This window comes from Chiloscyllium punctatum, chromosome 6 (genome assembly GCF_047496795.1).
Source record: "Chiloscyllium punctatum isolate Juve2018m chromosome 6, sChiPun1.3, whole genome shotgun sequence".
NCBI classification, from domain to species: Eukaryota; Metazoa; Chordata; class Chondrichthyes; order Orectolobiformes; family Hemiscylliidae; genus Chiloscyllium; species Chiloscyllium punctatum.
In genome coordinates, this window is record NC_092744.1 from 78,361,793 (window position 1) to 78,382,383 (window position 20,591).

At 42.7% G+C, this 20,591-nt stretch overlaps 1 protein-coding gene across 1 annotated transcript in view; it reads left to right on the top strand.

Annotated features, from left to right (window-relative positions):
- LOC140478441 (glypican-5-like) overlaps positions 1–20,591 on the top strand; it is a 446,519-nt gene that overhangs the window by 73,474 nt on the left and 352,454 nt on the right. The window contains exon 2 of the mRNA XM_072571705.1: positions 10,393–10,554. Coding sequence (XP_072427806.1) covers positions 10,393–10,554 — 162 coding nt within the window. The remainder of the gene's footprint in view (positions 1–10,392; positions 10,555–20,591) is intronic.

The window sequence follows — 20,591 nt, forward strand, 5'->3', positions numbered from 1 at the left end:
GACCATTCACTTAGCAGTTTTGGTTGTTTCCCTCCCTTTCCAAGTCAAACATCGCCTGACAATTCTCCTCCCTAGCCCTGCGCTTGCAAATTGATTTAGTCTCTTCAGACCCACCTTGTACACCTGTTGACCAACACCCCTCAAGTTTGCTTTCTGCTATCACCCCTCAGTTGATAGCATTATCGTTCTCCCTTCCCAAATGCCATTCCTCTCTCCTTTAAAACTTTTTGTCAATGCTTGCTCACTCAAGCCCTGCTCTTAGACCCTTTCATTCTTGCTAATTATCAGGCTATCTCCAATACTGTTTTACTCTTCAATCTGCTGGAATCTGCTCTCACCACGTAAATTTGCTCACCCTGTTCCCAAAACTTCAATCGGTTTTCTGCAGTTGCTTCAGCACCGAGCACCTCTCTGTCAAACTCAGAATCTTGACCGTGCCAATTCTTTCTCAACCTGTCTGCAGCCATTAACATGGTTGACTAGACCATTCCTCCTACACCTCCATAGCTGGGATGGGACCACACTCAGCCAATTCCATTCATTTCTCTCTGGTTGTGGCCAGTGAAGCACTACAATGGCTGCTGCAGCACTCTAGCCTTTGGTGTACTCCCCTTCTCTCAAAGATCCAGCTTTTATATTTTGCATCCAAATGCTTCCCTTTTGCAAGACGATCTGAAAACATTTTCATCTGCTTTTAAGGCACACCCTTCTCCACTTCTAACCCCATTGTTTTTGGTCTAAAACATGTTGGAAGTAAGTCCTGGAAAACGCACCATAATAGGAAGCTTTTGCTCAAAGTTACTAGTTCAACGTACTGTTTGTGCCTAGCATCCCCTGTCAAATTCTGTATAATTCACACAGCTACCAATAATTTGCTGACGTTATTTGGGGGCTCTGTTCAGTTATCGGACCCTCCTGGTGCCTCAAATCTGTAAATATAGACTTGTGCAAGCAAGAGGTGCCTTGGATTAGTTTGCCAGATAGAGTCAAAAAATTGTCGAGAGTGTAATGGTGGAAAAGCACAGCCTGTCAGGCAGCATCCGAGGAGCAGGATCTCCAGCACCACATTCTCAACTCTGATCTCCAGCATCTGCAGTCCTCAGTTTCTCCTTCAGAGTCAAATGTTTGTTTGTTTCTTCATGTGCCACTGCACAGAACTGAACTGCCTGAGTGACTGATATCTTTATAAATAAATATATTTTAGAAATAAAAAAAACAATATTTTTTCAGATGTTTCCTCTTTAATTGAATATATTCTCATTCTCTCTTCCAAATGGCTTCCTCAACAATCTTCTACCTTCTGTGAGGAATGGCTATTCTGTTGAAGGCCTTTAGAATCTATCAAGTTGTGGGTCCTGAGCAGGGAAGAATGGTTGTTATTATGAAAGGTACTAATAACAACAACATAGCACATTTATATTGACACCGATCACATAGGAAAATGATCAAACATTTGACCAAACTGCATAGAGATATTCAGACTAATGACTAAATGTTAATTTAAATGTTTCTTAAGCGTGTAGTTTTACATACTGGTAAGGATACTGTTGAATATGTGAATAGTTTGGTATATATATAATCACAAGAATTGAAGATATATGATGTAGTAGTAGAAGCAGGATTGAGTAGCAGCTTATACCTGGATCCTGTCACTCTTCAATAAAGAGCCCTTAATTTTCCTACTGTTCAGTACATTTGTGTTATTAGCAAAGGCTAAAATCTTTGAAGAGGTAGGTTTTAAGGGTTTCCTTAAATGAGGAGAATAATGTGAGACAATAGACAATAGACAATAGGTGCAGGAGTAGGCCATTCAGCCCTTCTAGCCTGCACCGCCATTCAATATGATCATGGCTGATCATTCCTAATCAGTATCCTCTTCCTGCCTTATCTCCATAACCCTTGATTCCACTATCTTTGAGAGCTCTATCCAACTCTTTCTAAAATGAATCCAGAGACTGGGCCTCCACTGCCCTCTGGGGCAGAGCATTCCACACAGCCACCACTCTCTGGGTGAAGAAGTTTCTCCTCATCTCTGTCCTAAATGGTCTACCCGTATTTTTAAGCTGTGTCCTCTGGTTCGGCACTCACCCATCAGCGGAAACATGTTTCCTGCCTCCAGAATGTCTAATCCTTTCATAATCTTATATGTCTCAATCAGATCCCCTCTCAGTCTTCTAAACTCAAGGGTACACAAGCCCAGTCACTCCAGTCTTTCAGCGTAAGGTAATCCCGCCTTTCCAGAAATTGACCTCATGAACCTACGCTGCACTCCCTCAATAGCCAGAATGTCTTTCCTCAAATTTGGAGACCAGAACTGCACACAGTACACCAGGTGTGGTCTCACCAGGGCCCTGTACAGCTGCAGAAGAACCTCTTTGCTTCTATACTCAATCCCTCTTGTTATGAAGGCCAGCATGCTATTAGCCTTCTTCACTACCTGCTGTACCTGCATGCTTGCCTTCATTGACTGGTGGACAAGAACACCCAGATCTCTCTGTACTGCCCCTTGACCTAAATTGATTCCATTGAGATAGTAATCTGCCTTCCTGTTCTTGTCACCAAAGTGGATAACCATACATTTATCCACATTAAACTGCATCTGCCATGCTTCTGCCCACTCACCTAACTTGTCCAGGTCACCCTGTAATTTCCTAACATCCTCATCACATTTCACCCTGCCACCCAGCTTTGTATCATCAGCAAATTTGCTAATGTTATTGCTGATACCATCTTCTATATCATTAACATATATTGTAAAAAGCTGCGGTCCCAGCACAGATCCCTGCGGTACCCCACTGGTCACTGCCTGCCATTCTGAAATGGAGCCGTTTATCACTACTCTTTGTTTCCTGTCAGCCAACCAATTTTCAATCCAATCTAGTACTTTGCCCCCAATACCATGCGCCCTAATTTTACTCACTAACCTCCTGTGTGGGACTTTATCAAAAGCTTTCTGAAAGTCCAGGTACACCACATCTACTGGGTCTCCCTCATCCATCTTCAGAGTTACATCCTCAAAAAATTCCAGAAGATTAGTCAAGCATGATTTCCCCTTCATAAATCCATGCTGACCCTGACCTATTCTGTTACTACTATCCAGATGTGCCGTAATTTAATCCTTTATAATAGACTCCAGCATCTTTCCCACCACTGAGGTCAGACTAACTGGTCTCTAATTTCCTGCTTTCTCTCTCCCACCTTTCTTAAAAAGTGGTATAACATTACCCACCCTCCAATCCGCAGGAACTGATCCTGAATCTATCGAACTCTGGAAAATAATCACCAACGCATCCACGATTTCTCGAGCCACCTCCTTCAGTACCCTGGGATGTAGACCATCAGGCCCCGGGGACTTATCAACCTTCAGACCTAACAGTCTCTCCAACACCAAATCCTGGCAAATATAAATTCCCTTAAGTTCAGGTCCTTCAGCCACTGTTACCTCAGGGAGATTGCATGTGTCTTCCCCAGTGAACACAGATCTGAAATACCCATTTAATTCTTCTGCCATTTCTTTGTTCCCCGTAATATATTCCCCTGTTTCTGTCTTCAAGGGCCCAATTTTAGTCCTAACCATTTTTTTGCCTTGCACATACCTAAAAAAGTTTTTACTATCCTCCTTTATATTATTGGCCAGTTTACCTTCGTACCTCATTTTTCCTCTGCGTATTTCCTTCTTAGTAATCCTCTGTTGCTCTTTAAAAGCTTCCCAGTCCTCATTTTTCCCACTTATCTTTGCTATGTTATACTTTTTCTCTTTTAACTTTATATGTTTCTTAAATTCCCTCGTCAGCCACGGCCGCCCATGCCTCCTCCTGGGATCTTTCTTCCTTTTAGGAATGAACTGATCCTGCAACTTCTGCATTATACACAGAAATATCCGCCATTGTTCCTCCACAGTCATCCCTGCTAAGGTATTGCACCATTGAACTTTGGCCTGCTCCTCCCTCATAGCTCCATAGTTCCCTTTATTCAACAGAAGTACTGTCACTTCCGATTGTACCCTCTCCCTCTCAAATTGCAGATTGAAGCTTAATGTATTATGGTCACTACCATAATGGCTCCTTCACTTCGAGGTCTCTGACCAATTCTGGTTCGTTACACAATACTAGATCCAGAATTGCCTTCTCCCTGGTCAGCTCCAGCACCAGCTGCTCTAAGAATCCATCTCTGAGGCACTCCACAAAGTCTCTTTCTTGAGGTCCAATACCATCCTGATTCTCCCAGTCTACCTGCATGTTAAAATCCCCCATAACAACTGCAGTAACATCTTTGCGACAGGCCAATTTCAGCTCCTGATTCAACTTACATCCGACATCCAGACTACTTTTCGGGGGCCTGTAGATGACTCCCAAGTGGGTCTTTTTACCCTTAGAATTTCTCAGCTCTATCCACACTGACTCTACATAACCTGACTCTAGGTCCCCCCGCGCAAGGGACTGAATATCATCCCTTACCAACAAGGCCACTCCACCCCTTCTGCCCGTCAGTCTGTCCTTACGATAGCACGTGTAGCCTTGAACATTCATTTCCCAGGCCCTGTCCACTTGAAGCCACGTCTCAGTTATCCCCACAATATCGTATCTGCCAATTTCCAAAAGAGCTTCAAGCTCATCCATCTTATGTCTAATGCATAATGGCATTCAATTAGCTATCCTTTATTTCCTGTCCCTTAATACCCCTACTTCAAGAGAACATTTTTTAACCCTTTGATCTCTTAAAGATGAAACAAGTCTTAGATTTCTTTGTCTAGGTGCTTATTCAGCCATGCATGGCAAGTGTATCTATCAAGGACAACTCTGCAGTTTGTCACTTCACAATGGGTTAAGACCCTTTTAAAGATAACGGTTTTCCAATTAAAAGGCCTCATATTCACAAACTCTTATCTTTATCCAAAAGTGTTCATTTTACCTTACACCCCAAGTTCGTTCAATGACTATGTTCTCCAATCATATTCAAACTTGTACATAATATCCAATCAACTCAGTACATATTTGCATGAGTATATTCAGTCATTACAGTTTCACATCTATTGACTGTAAATATGAGCTTTTTATTGCCCTAGGGTATGATGTGGAGATGTGGGCTGGACAAAGTCAAAAGTCACACGACACCAGGTTAAAGTCCAACAGATGTATTTGAAATCACAAACTTTCAGCGGGCAGCTGCTTCATCAGGTGAAGTAAAGGAGCAGTGCTCCGAGGGCTTGATTTCAAATACACCTGTTGTAACCTGCTGTGATGTGATTCCTGACCCGATCCGAGAGTGATACAGTCGCTCAGTGGTTAACACTACTATCTCACAGTGCCAGGAACCCAGGTTGAGTTCTAGTCTTGGGTGACTGTCTGGGTGGCGGTTGTACATTTTCCCTGTGTCTGCTGTCTGGATCGAGTTTGCATATTTTCCCTGTGTTTGCATGGATTTCCTCCAGGCATTCTGCTTTCCTCCTTCAATCCAAAGATGCTTTGGTTGGGTGGATTGGCCGTGCTAAATTGCTCCATGGTGTGCGGTGTGGGTGGATTAGCCATGGTGATTTCAGGCACTGGATAGAGAGGGTGGAATGCCTTTTGCAGGGTCAGTGCAGACTTGGTGGGCTGAGTGGCCTCTTTCCACACTATAGGAATTCTATGATTTCTTTACTCCTTTTTGTCCTAATTAACAAAACGTTACCAATCTTTAGCTTCAAAATTTCTAGTTGACATAGAATTCACAATGTTTGTGGTCACAAGTTTTAGATTTACATTTGCTTTGCGAATTCCCTCATAATCGATATTCTAATTTTAGCATTACACCTTTGTTCTGAATTTCTACCTTCTGATGGCACAGTTTTTCTGTATATAACTTGTAGGGATCTTTAGGAGTTAAGCACCTTAAAGCTGTTGTATCATGCTGCAGTCATCTGTGTCCAGGGACCAAAAACCATATTTAACCCTCTTAAGTGTGGTGTAAGTTTGATAAATTTTGTGCTCCTCCTTCCAAGACCATTGTGATGTTCAAAGTTGAAGACAATACTCCAGTGGGGAACAGCATAGTTCTGCACAACTGAAGCATTGCATTCTCTCCCTGGTATTCCAGTCTCTTTGAGATAAAGGCCAACATTTCATTAGCCTTTTTGATCTTGTGTCTGCTCATATTTAAATGATTTATGCACTTGGGTTCAGTGACTCTTGAGACATACAGCATGGAAATAGACCCTCCAGTCCAATCAGTCCATGCCGACCATAATCCCAAACTAAACTAGCCTGCACTTGGCTTATATCCCTCCAAACATTTCTTATTCATAGAACATATATAGAACATAGAACAGTACAGCACAGAACAGGCCCTTCAGCCCACGATGTTGAGCCAACCATTGATCCTCATGTATGCATCCTCAAATTTCTGTGACCAAAAGCATGTCCAGCAGTCTCTTAAATGTCCCCAATGACCTTGCTTCCACAACTGCTGCTGGCAACGCATTCCATCCTCTCACAACTCTCTGTGTGAAGGACCGGTCTCTGACATCCCCTCTATACTTTCCTCCAAACAGCTTAAAACTATGACCCCTCGTGTTAGTCATTTCTGCCCTGGGAAATAGTCTCTGGCTATCGACTCTATCTGTGCCTCTCATTATCTCGTATACCTCAATTAGGTTCCCTCTCCTCCTCCTTTTCTCCAATGAAAAACGTCCGAGCTCAGTCAACCTCTCTTCATAAGATAAGCCCTCCAGTCCAGGCAGCATTCTGGTAAACCTCCTCTGAACCCTTTCCAAAGCATCCACATCTTTCCTATAATAGGGCGACTAGAACTGGATGCAGTATTCCAAGTGCGGTCTAACCAAAGTTTTATAGAGCTGCAACAAGATCTCACGACTCTTAAACTCAATCCCCCTGTTAATGAAAGCCAAAACACCATATGCTTTCTTAATAACCCTGTCCACTTGGATGGCCATTTTAAGGGATCTATGTATCTGCACACCAAGATTCCTCTGTTCCTCCACACTGCCAAGATTCCTATCCTTAATCCTGTACTCAGCTTTCAAATTTGACCTCCAAAATGCATCACCTTGCATTTATCAAGGTTGAACTCCATCTGCCACCTCTCAGCCCATCTCTGTATCCTGTCAATGAACTCATCCAAATGTCTTTTAAACATAGTAACTGTACCCGCATCCACCACTTTCTCTGGAAGTTCATTCGACACACAAAACACTCTCTGAGTAATAACTTTGCTTCCCATGTCTTTTTAAAATCTTTCTCCTCTCACCTCAAAGACATGCCCCCAGTCTTGAAATCTCCCACCATAAGGAAAAGACACTGCTATTCATCAAATCTACACCTCTCATGATTGTATAAAGATCTATAAGGTTTCTCTACAGACACCCATGAGCCTAATGAGTTTTGAGAAGATTTGTAGCTCAGGTTGAGGTTCTGGATGTAGGTTTGCTTGATGAACTGGAAGGTTCATTTTCAGACGTTTTGTCACCATACTAGGTAACATCTTTAGTGAGCCTCCAGATGAAACACTGCTTTCTATTTATATGTTTGGGTTTCTTTGGGTTGGTGATGTCATTTCTGTGGTGATGTCATTTCCCGTTCATCACTAAATGAAACAAATTAGAGGAAACTTTCAAGTCCATCAATAATACCCTTACTGGCATAAATTCACTAAAGAGGAGGAAAACCACAACAGACTGCCATTCCTAGATGTCACAGTAGAGCAAACAGCCAATGGGGAACTTCAAACCTGCGTCTTCAGGAAAACAACACATAACACACCAAATATTGAACTACAGAAGCAATCACCTGAACATCCACAAACGAAGCTGCATCAGAACATTATTTCAACGAGTCACCATACACTGCAGCACAGAGGAACTAGGCAGAGCAGAGGAAAATCATCTATACAGTGTATTCATAAAGGATGGGTACTAATGAACACAGTCTACAGATTTCTCAGCAACAAACCTAAACAAGCAGACAAAACATATCCAGAAATGCTAGCCACTCTCTCCTACATCAAAGACATCTCAGAAATGACTGCCAGACTACTCAGACCCCTTGGCATCATGATAGCCCACAACTCCACCAACACACTAAAACAGCAGCTAATGAACTTGAAAGACCCTATATAGACAACAAGTAAAACTAATGTCATTTACAAAATACTGTGCAAGGACTGTAACAAACACTACATTGGACTAACAGGCTAAAAACTAGCCAGCAGGATACATGAACATTAGCTAGCCACAAAAAGACATGATCCTCTCTTACTAGTATCCTTACATATGGATGAGGAAGGACACCACTTCGACTGGGACAACATATTCATCCTAGGACAAGCCAAACAGAGACATGCAGGAGAATTCCTAGAAGCATGGCATTCCAACTGAAACTCTATCAACAAACACATTGACTTGGATCTGATTTACCACCTCCTGAGAAAAAGAACAGGAAATGACATCACCATAGGAAATGACATCACCAACCCAAAGAAACCCAAACATATAAATAGAAAGCAGGAGTCATCAGCAGTGCTTCATCCAGAGGCTCACTGAAGCTGTTACCTGGTATGGTGTTGAAGCACCTGAAAATGAACCTTCCAGCTCAACGAGCAAACCTGCATCCTGAGTCTCTTAGCTCCCTTCATGAATGATTAGCCTGCCATATTCACCACCTGACCTCCATGGAAGAAGATTCATGTGCCTGGCTAGTTTTCCACATCGGAGGTCAGATGTTGAATGAAGTGTGTTTGTTGTCTGTGAAACCTTATCCCAGCAAGAATCCACACCAGGAGCCAAAACGAAGACATGGGGTTCCCTCAATCGCTATGTGGACAAAGTTAAAAATCACACAAGACCAGGTTATAGTCCAACAGATTTATTTGGAAACACTAGCTTTCGGAATGCTACTGCTTCATCAGGTAGCTGTGGAGCAGGCCCATATGAAATAGAATTTATAGCAAAAGATTACAGTGTCATGCAACTGAAATGATATATTGAACAAATCTAGATTGTTGTTCAGTCTTTCATCTTTTAGAATGAGTTGCAGGTTTTGGTTCATTAGTATGCAAATCCCAGAACTTCTTTTAAGTCACATTCTGAAGATAACTTAAGGTTTTATATGTAAAAAAGTGACATCTCAGCCCAGACAGCGCTAAAGGTGTAAGGTTAAAGTCTGTCTGTATCCCGATCTTGAGTCAGACTCTAACCTCACACCTTTAATGCATTATCTGAGCTGAGATATCACTTTTTGTTTATAAAACCTTAAGTTATCTCTAGAATGTGACTTAAAAGAAGCTCTAGGATTTACATATTAATGAACTGAAACCTGCAACCCATTCTAAAATATGAAAAACTTAACAACAATCTGTTGTTAATCTATTGAACAAGTTGTTCAATATATAATTTCAGTTGCATGACACTGTAATCTTTTGCTATAAATTCTGTCTTATGTTTCTGCTCCACAGCTACCTGATGAAGGAGCAGCACTCCGAAACCTCTTTCTTGCGAATAAACCTGTTGGACTATAACCTGGTGTTGTGTGATTTTTAACTTTGTCCACCCCAGTCCAACACCAGCATCTCCAAATCATTGCTATGGAGACTGTGTTTTCTAGTAGCTGTGACTGACTAGCCACTGAGATGCTGATATCAATCCCATTTTATCTTGTGTGCAATTATCAGTAAAAACGTCATATATTCCCTCTTAACACTGGTAAATATTTTTGATATTTATGTTTGCAAAGTCTATAGCATTCCCAACGTTACAACTGCACTTTCTGAGTACTTCCTAGGCAAAAAGGAGCATTGAAATGTTCAGTGGTCATGAAAAATGTTATAAATGCAAGTCCTTTTTTGTTTACGTTTCCCTATTTGTTGAAACTACCTTCTCACTTCAATCAGAGAATAAAAAACATTCACTGCTTTCTGTCCCACTATCTTATCAATTTAAGCAGTGTTAAAAGTTCACAGATGTATGCTGTGCAAATATAAATGTTGAAATGACCGGCCAAGGCACAGTGTCAATTATTACTCCTCTTATTAAGTTGCTAATTAAGAAATTCAATGATCCACTTCAGAAATCCCAATTAGCCACAGGTAGCTAGGGCTTAATTAATGGAGTTCCTTTCACTTTCACTACTCTCCCTGAGCCAATCTCTTGTATAGGTTGTTCTGCTATAGCCCGCGTTCCGTCAATGTGAATTCGCTGTAATGCGATTGACAAATTGGGGGCGCTGTTTCTAAAGCACGAACTTTTTAAACGGATGTTGGCTGTAACGTGATGACATTGCCAACACTTTAAGTGGTGTTTCTAAAGCGTGAATTATCCATGACACGGGGTTGCACAAGGACGCGACCATCGCGTTATAGAAGAACTGACTGTACTGACATGGCTTCTCTTTTTGTTAAAAGTTGAGGATCTACAGATCTGCACACACGACGGGCCGACTTGTTGCACAAAGAGGATGGAAGAGAAGTATCAAGCAGTTGTTCGGAGAGAGGTCCTGCAGAGCATCCATTTCCTGAGCTACGAGCTGAAATACAGGATTGAGAAGAATGGGGAGGCTTTCCAAGGTAGGAATGTTCTGGCAAATAAACCCTGGGTGGAGATCCGGTCGCAAGTTAGCTTGCTGTTGAAGTGAAGGTGATTCCCTCTTGCAGTGCTTGTAAAACTACGTTTGTGCTTCATAGCCTGGACCTGTCCCTATCCAAGTTGTAGTGGAAGTGCATCTATTCAAAACTTCAAAGGGATTTTTAAAATGAGAGTGCAATCTAAATTCTGACTGCTTTTCCTCTGGATGTGCTGAGATTGCTTCTTTGCCCCAAATAGCTCATTGTCCATCTGCTTCTACTGATCACTCAGAACCTTCCTGCCCTATGGCTACCTCATGATCGCAGATATTGCTTGCCCTTTTGGCATTGTGCTTATAAAGGTGACTCAAAGCATTGGTCAATATGGAGCAACAGTGAAAGAAAAAGACTGAGGAACTAAATGATATTTAGGGGTATTAATACTGGATCGAGAAGGATGGTAGTTATTCCTCTCAAAAAACAGTTAAAAAATCCCAGTAATATTTGAAAATGAACATACTGGCTATACTGGAGCTCTGCTCTGATTAGAATCAGATTAGTATGTACCATTCACACGCTTTATTGGTGTTTCCATCTGGCCTGAGTTAAATAGGAAAGGTATAGCATTTAATGTCTCTCTTCCCTCTCTGGAATTTTCATCCATTTATCATTTTGCACTCTGAATGTATTTGCCTCTTTTTATTTGTTGAGTGCTGTACTCTCAGAATAGAAAATGCCACGAAACAAGCAGATGCAGCAGATTCTACATTGTGGTTCATGCTTCTTCTTCATAGAATCCCTACAGCGTGGAAGCAGGCCATTCGGCCCAATGACCCAACACCGACCCTCTGAAGAGCATTCCACCTAGTCCCACCTCCCCCCCATCTGATCCCTGTAACCCTGCATTCCCATGGCTTATCCACCTAGCTTGGACACTACGGAAAATTTAACATGACCAATCCACCTAACTTGTGTAACTTTGGGCTATGGGAGGAAAGCTGAGCACTTCGAGGAAGCTAGTACAGACGCAGGGAGAATGTGTAAACTCCACACAGACGGTCACCCAAGACTGGAATTGAACCTTGATCCTTGGCGTTATGAGGCAGCAGTACTAACCACTGAGCTCCCATGCCACTCAATAGGTTTTGGTTCCCTATATGACAAGTACCTCAATTCTGTCAGAGTGATCTTTAACCTCATTGCTCCATATCCCTGTTGCGTTGGTTTACAGATGTTATTATGGATCCCATGACTCCCTAACCCTGTGTGAATGGTTGGTTCATGCTAGTTTGGATTCCATGACATTCTAACCCCTTGATACTTGGTTCTGGGAGTGAGCCCTGTGCAATCTTATTAAAGCACCTTTCCGAGGAACAAAGCTAGGTGAATTGGCCATGCTGAGTTGCCCTTGGTGTCCAGGGATGTATAGGTTGGGTGCATTGGTCATGGGAAGTGTCAGGTTATTGGGTAAGGGGATGGGTCTGGGTGGGATGCTCTTCAGAGGGTTTGTATGGAATTGGTGGGCCGATTGGCCTGTTTCTACACTGTAGGGATTCTATGGTATTCTGTGGTAAAGCCTATATGTTCTCTCGCTATAACATGTAGTTCTCGAATAAGATTGTTGCTGCGCAATAACCACTTGCAAGGGTAGAATCCAACTGCCTCAGTGTTATACTTGATAAGCCAGAGAACAGTGATCAGTGAAACAGACAGGAAACCCATTAAAATTCAGAACTGTGTATATTTTGTTTTGTAGCCAAACAAAACCCATGGACGGTTGAGTGAGATTTGGCAGATCTGTCAAAGCTGTTGCATTAGTACTTATTTAAACCGAAAGTGATCCTGCTCAAGCTCACTGGAGGCAGTCCCTTTGGAGTTGACATTTCCCCCATATTCCACTAAGCCTTGTGGAAGGTATCGCCACGCAATGGCCCAAGACTTTCTGTGCTTTGCCAATTAACAATCAGTGCTGTTAGTTAGAACTCACCTCCCTGCTTACTGTTGTTGCAGGTTTGCCCCACAAATTGCTGAAAGTCCATCATGCAAACTGCAGGGGACCTGAGCGACCAGGGCAAGCAAGTTCTGCCCGTTTAACCAATCACGCTGAATTATTCCGAATTTAACAGAGCACAGAGAAAGCAGTGTAGATTAAAGTGACTGAAATGGATGACAAATGTGGCATGGAAAAATAAATAGGAAAAGAAAGATTGGATTAACAGAGAAAGAAAAAAGGGACATTTAAAAACAACTTTCCATTTAGTGATTGAATCACAAATGGCTATGGCACTATACTTGTGTGGTTCATTTTCAATGCCAAAGTGGTTAACTGGTAGTAATTAACAGTCATCATATTACAGAAAGGATGATTAGTAATGGAATGACACTGGCGTAACTTTCTGCAGTGAGCACATTTATACTTAATGTGCAAAAATAGAAACTTCATTGCCACTCAATGGTTTTCCATGGGGATTCAGACAGTGTGATGCCATTTTCATGAAGGTTACAGCAGAGTGCTGCATCTCGGACCACAAATTCATGATTTCTACATTTAATTGGGCATCAAATTTCTCCTGAAGTTGCTATGGCATTTTCACCTAAGTAATGATGATGTCATCAGAATCACTGTTATTTTGAGGGAATTTTCAAATTTTCTTTCCATTTCTTATACTTCATGCTGAGACATTAATGATCACACTGGAGTGACCTTTCCAGTTTAAAGTCAGTCAAGGAAAATTGCTCATCACACTAAAGGTTTGAAGTATCAAAGACATTTCCCCCACAGGTGGAAGCTATCCAGCCCATGGGGTCTAGGCTTGTAGTGACAGTTTGTGAGAACTTTGAAAAAAAAGAATCCCACTGTTATCACCATGTCACCCTGTGTCTTCTGCCTTCAGTGCATGATTAATCATTTTCACGCCTGTGTCCAGTACTGAAAATGGGGTTTGATTACAGCACTTGCAGCTTAATCAGAACTTCCTCTAATCACAACATGTAATTTTTGGACCATAGTGTGAGTTTTTAAGAGAGAAAATTTGGTGAGAGGGACTGTTTTAAACAATGGGCCAATTCATCATTTACAGTTCACTAGGAGTTCGGCTAAATGGCAGATTCAGGGACAGTCTCTTTCTGTGAGCCCCAGTGAGGTTTCTCATACTACTCTCCAAAACCCACCTTATTACCTTTAACTCTGCACCTCAATGGTGACCCACTAGTCCTCTCTGCCCTCTCAGGATAAGCAGAACTACTTGCCACTGTAGACATGAGGAAAGAAGGTAACAGCTGCAGTTGCTCCTTAATGCAAGCCTGTTCTTTCGAGCAGCGGTGAATTTACAGTCAATGAGTGATCATTGCACCCAGCTCAGATCCACTGGAACTGGCAGTCGTAGAATCATAGAAAATATGAGCAGGTATAGGCCATTTGGCCCTTCAAGCCTGTTCTGCCATCCAGTATGACCATGGCTGATCATCCAACTCAGTAATCTGTTCCTGCTTTCACCCCATACGCTTTGATTCTTTTAGCCCTAAGAACTGAGTCTATCTCCTTCTTGAAAGCATTCAGTGTTTTTGCCTCAATTGCTTTCTGTGGCAGAGAATTCCATAGACTCACCATTCTCTGTGTGAAGAAATTCCTCCTTATCTCAAAATGGCATACCACGTACTGTTAAATTGGTTCTGGATTCCTGGGCCACCAGGAACATCCTTCCTGTGTTTACCCCCTGTCCAGTCCTGCAGAATTTTATAGGTTTCTGTAAGATTTCTCCCCCCTCCACCACACTGCTTCTGAACTCCAGTGAATATAGTCCTGACCAATCCAGTCTCTCTACAGATGTCAGTGCTGCCATCCCAGGAATCAGTCTTAGTGAACTTTGTTGCACTGCCTCAATAGTCAGAACATCCTTCTTCAGAAAAGGAGGTGAAAACTGCATAATATTTCAGATGTGGTCTCACCATGGTCCTGTATAATTGCAGCAAGACATCCCTGTTCCTGTACTCAAATCCACTCACTATGAAAGCCAACGTATCAGCTGCCTTCTTCACCACCTGTCGCATCTGCAAACTTACTTGCAGCGACTGGTGTTTGAGGCCACCTTGGTCTCATTGCACCTCCTTTTTGAACTTATTGCCATTCAGTGTGGATAACCTTGCATTTATCCACACTGCACTGCACCTACCATGCATTTGTTCAGCTCAACACGTCCAAATCATGCTGAAGCTTTTCTGCATCCTCCTCACAGCTTATCCTCCCGCCCAGCTTGGGTCATTTACAATCTTGGTGATATTACATGGAGTCCCTCGTCTAAATCATTCATATGTATTGTGAATAACTGGGTCCTAGCACTGATCCCTGTGGTACCTCATTAGTCACTCCCTGCTACTTGGAAGAAAAAAATGTTCATTCTTACACTTTGTTCCTGCCTGCCAATCAGATCTGTATCCATATAAGTATACTTCCCCAACTCCCATGCACTTTACTTTTACATACTAATCTCTTATGAGGAACCTTATCAAAATCATTCTGAAAATCCAAGTAAGCCACATCCACTGGCTGTCCCTTATCAACTCCACTTGCTACATCCTCAATAAAACTCCAGTGGAATTGTCCCTTTGGTAAATCTCTGCCGACTCTCTCTGAAGTCTAGACTAGAGTGGTGCTGGAAGAGCACAGCAGTTCAGGCAGCATCCGAAGAGCAGTAAAATCGACGTTTTGGGCAAAAGCCCTTCATCAGGAGGGACTCTGTCTGAACTCTGCTCACAAGTACTCTGCTATGAAATCTTTTATAGTGAAAACTCGCTTTAATAGTGAACTCTAGCATTTTCCCTACTCTTGGCGTCAGTCTATCATTCAATTTTCTCTCTCTCTCCTTTTTTTAAATAGTGGGCTTGCTTTCGCAACTCTCCAATTCATAGGAACTGTCCCAGCATCAATAGAATCTTAGAAGATGACCCCAATGCATCCATTATTTCTAGGGTCACTTCCTTAAGCACTCTAGGATGGAGATTATCAAGTCATGGGGATTTATCAACCCTGTGTTACCCAATATTTTTGTGACATTATTCGTGTTGTCCTTTGTGAAGACAGAACCAAGTATGTATTTAATTGGTCTGCCACATTTTTGTCCCCCATCATAACTTCTTCTGAATGTAAGGGGCCTGCATTTGTTTCACTAATCATTTTTTCCTTGCATACCTTGTCAAAGCTTTTGCGATTATTTTGTATGTTCCTGTATGTCTTGTACTCTATTTCCCCCCTCTTCGGTGATCCCATTGTCTTCCTTTGCTGATATCTAAGCTCTCCCCAATCCTCAGGTCTGCTGCTTTTCTTCAACAGCCTCTATTCAGATAAAAGCATAATACTGCGGATGCTGGAATTTTGAAACAAACACAGGGAATGCTGGAGATACTCAACAGGTCTGGCAGCATCTGTGGAGAGAGAAAACAGGGTTAATATTTTGAATCTGGTATGAACTGAAAGGTGCTGGAAGAAAGGTTTTTATTTTATATATCAGCCTGGTTGTCCCTAATGGTACAATATTGTGCTGAAAGTGGTGCTCCCGCACATTGTGTGTCCTCATCTTCCTTCTTGGTAGACAGCTCTTCAGCATCACATCACATCCTCTCTTCACCTGCTCCACTTAGAGTCAGAGAGAGTCAAAGAGTCATACGGCAGAGAAACAGACCCTTCAGTCGAACCAGTCCATGCTGATCATTATCCCAAACTAAACTGGTCTCACCCGCCTACTCTTGGCCCATATCCCTCCAAACCTTTGATTAGATTAGATTAGATTACTTACAGTGTGGAAACAGGCCCTTCGGCCCAACAAGTCCACACCGACGCGCAACCCACCCAGACCCATTCCCCTACATTTACCTCTTCACCTAACACTACGGACAATTTAGCATGGCCAATTCACCTAACCTGCACATTTTTGGATTGTGGGAGGAAACCGGAGCACCCGGAGGAAACCCACGCGGACACGGGGAGAATGTGCAAACTCCACACAGACAGTCGCCCGAGGCAGGAATTGAACCCGGGTCTCTGGCGCTGTGAGGTAGCAGTGCTAACCACTGTGCCACCGTGTCACCCTAATAAACATTAGCATGATATTTGCTTCTTATTCATGTACTTATCTGAGTGTCTGTTTAATGTTGTAACTGTGCTCACCTCCACCACTTCCTTAAGAAGTTCATTCTGCACCTGAACCACCCTCTCTGTAAAATATTTCCCCCTCATGTCTAATTTAAGTCTCTCTCCTCTCACCTTAAAATATGTCCCCCAGTTTTGAAATTCCCTGGTCCAGGGGAAAGACACCTACCATAAACCCTATCTATACCGCTCATGATTTATAAATCTCTATCAGGTCACTTCTCAACCTCCAACCAGAGGGCCTTAACAAAGAATTCACCAGCTTCCAAATCTCCCCACCTCATGCCAGGTTTAGCCCTCCCTCTCCACCCTGCCCCCTTGATCTGACCTAACCTGTGTATCTTCCTTCCCACCTATCTGTTCTACCTTTCCCACTGATCAATCACAACATCCTCCTACCTGCATCTACCAATCGCCATCCTATCAACCTTTCCCCCAGCCACATCCACCTCCCTCTATTTATTTCTCAGCCCCCTTCCCCTGATGAAAGGTTCTGACCTGAAATGTTGACTCCCTTGCTCCTCTGATGCTGCTTGACTTGCTGTGCTTTCTCCAGCTCCACACTTTATCCACTCTCAACCTCCTACGCTCCAATGAGAAAAAAAAACCCAACCTCTCTGGCTTTTCTTTATAACTCAATCCTTCCAATCCCAGCAACGTCTTGTAAATCTTTTCTGAACCTCCTCTAGTTCAATAACATCCTTCCAATACCTGGGCAACTACAACTAGACACAGTATTCTAGAAAAGGCCTCAATAATGTCCTGTACAACTCTGGCATAACTTTCCAATTGTTATAGCCAAAGGTCTGAGCAATGAAGGCAAGCGTGCTAAACACCTTTTTAACCACCCTGTCTACCTTTGATGCAATCTTCAAAGAATTATGCACTTGTGCACAGTATAGCATGGACACACTTTATCTTGACTGGATTGCATTAATTGCTCAAGAATCAGGCAACATGGAAGGTTTGACAACCTGCTAATACTTATAGTCAAAATTGGTAAGAAAGATATCTTTAATGCATGTGAGGCATGCTCAGACTTCGATAAATTTAGAAAGCCAGCTGATATTTCCGACAGGTACAGCTGAGAACAGACGTGAGTCAAACAGTCAGGCAGGCAGGGACAAGGTAGGACTAATAAATTAAACTGCATTTATTTCAATGCAAGGGGCCTAACAGGGAAGGCAGATGAACTCAGGGCATGGTTAAGTACATGGGACTGGGGTATCATAGCAATTACGGAAACATGGCTCAGGGATGGGCAGGACTGGCAGCTGAATGTTCCAGGATACAAATGCTACAGGAAGGATAGAAAGGGAGGCAAAAGAGGAAGGGGAGTTGCATTTTTGATAAGGGATAGCATTACAGCTGTGCTAAGGGAGGATATTCCTGGAAATACATCCAGGGAAGTTACTTGGGTGGAACTGAGAAATAAGAAAGGGATAATCACCTTATTGGGATTGTATTATAGACCCCCAATAGTCAGAGGGAAGTTGAGAAACAAACTTGTAAGGAGATCTCAGCTATCTGTAAGAACAGTAGGGTGGTTATGGTAGGGGACTTTAACTTTCCAAACATCGACTGGGACTGCCATAATGTTAAAGGTTTAGATGGAGAGGAATTTCTTAAGTGTGTACAAGACAATTTTCTCATTCAGTATGTGGATATACCTACGAGACAAGGTGCAAAATTTGACCTACTCTTGGGAAATAAGGCAGGGCAAGTGACTGAGGTGTCAGTGGGGGAGCACTTTGGGGCCAGCGACCATAATTCTATTAGATTTAAAATAGTGATGGAAAAGGATAGACCAGATCGAAAAGTTGAAGTTCAAAATTGGAGAAAGGCCAATTTTGACAATATTAGGCAAGAACTTTCAAAAGCTGATTGGAAGCAGATGTTCGCAGGTAAAGGGACGGCTGGAAAATGGGAAGCCTTCAGAAATGAGATAACAAGAATCCAGAGAAAGTATATTCCTGTCAGGGTGAAAGGGAAGGCTGGTAGATATAGGGAATGCTGGATGACTAAAGAAATTGAGGATTTGGTTAAGAAAAAGAAGGAAGCATATGTCAGGTACAGACAGGATAGATCGAGTGAATCCTTAGAGTAGAAAGAAAGTAGGAGTATACTTAAGAGGGAAATCAGGAGGGCAAAACGGGGACATGAGATAGCTTTGGCAAATAGAATTAAGGAGAATCCAAAGGGTGTTTGCAAATACATTAAGGACAAAAGGGTAACTAGGGAGAGAATAGGGCCCCTCAAAGATCAGCAAGGTGGCCTTTGTGTGGAGCCACAGAAAATGGGGGAGATACTAAATGAATATTTTGCATCAGTATTTACTGTGGAAAAGGATATGGAATTTATAGACTGTAGGGAAATAGATGGTGACATCTTGCAAAATGTCCAGATTACAGAGGAGGAAGTGCTGGATGTCTTGAAACGGTTAAAGGTGGATAAATCCCCAGGACCTGATCAGGTGTACCTGAGAACTCTGTGGGAAGCTAGAGAAGTGATTGATGGGCCTCTGGCTGAGATATTTGTATCATAGATAGTCACAGGTGAGGTGCTGGAAGACTGGAGGTTGGCAAATATGGTGCCACTGTTTAAGAAGGGTGGTAAGGACAAGCCAGGGAACTATAGACCAGTGAGCCTGACCTGGTGGTGGGCAAGTTGTTGGAGGGAATCCTGAGGGGCAGGATGTACATGTATTTGGAAAGGCAAGGACTGATTCGTGATAGTCAACATGGCTTTGTGCATGGGAAATCATGTCTCACAAACTTGATTGAGTTTTTTTGAAGAAGTCACAAAGAGGATTGATGAGGGCAGAGCAGTAGATTTGATCTATATGGACTTCAGTGAGGCATTCAAGTAACAAAGAGGATTGATGAGGGTAGAGCGGTAGATGTGATCTATATGGACTTCAGTAAGGTGTTCAACAAGGTTCCCCACAGGACACTGATTAGTAAGGTTAGATCTCATGGAATACAGGGAGAACTAGCTATTTGGATACAGAACTGGCTCAAAGGTAGATGACAGAGGGTGGTGGTGGAGGGTTGTTTTTCAGACTGGAGGCCTGTGACCAGTGAAGTGCCACAAGGATTGGTGCTGGGCCCTCTACTTTTTGTCATTTACATAAATGATTTGGATGTGAGCATAAGAGGTACAGTTAGTAAGTTTGCAGATGACACCAAAATTGGAGGCATAGTGGACAGCGAAGAGGGTTACCTCAGATTACAACAGGATCTTGACCAGATGGGCCAATGGGCTGAGAAGTGGCAGATGGAGTTTAATTCAGATAAATGCGAGGTGCTGCATTTTGGGAAAGCAAATCTTAGTGGGACTTATACACTTAATGGTAAGGTCCTAGGGAGTGTTACTGAACAAAGAGCCCTTGGAGTACAGGTTCATAGCTCCTTGAAAGTGGCGTCGCAGGTAGATAGGATAGTGAAGAAGGCGTTTGGTATGCGTTCCTTTATTGGTCAGAGTATTGAGTACAGGAGTTGGGAGGTCATGTTGCGGCTGTACAGGACATTGGTTAGGCCACTGTTGGAATATTGCGTGCAGTTCTGGTCTCCTTCCTATTGGAAAAATGTTGTGAAACTTGAAAGGGTTCAGAAAAGATTTGCAAGGATGTTGCCAGGTTTGGAGGATCTGAGCTACAGGGACAGTCTGAACAGGCTGGGGCTGTTTTCCCTGGAGCGTCGGAGGCTGAGGGGTGACCTTATAGAGGTTTACAAAATTATGAGGGGCATGGATAGGATAAATAGGCAAAGTGTTTTCCCTGGGGTGGGGGAGTCCAGAACTAGAGGGCATAGGTTTAGGGTGAGAGGGGAAAGATATGAAAGAGACCTAAAGGGCAACTTTTTCATGCAGAGGGTGGTACGTGTATGGAATGAGC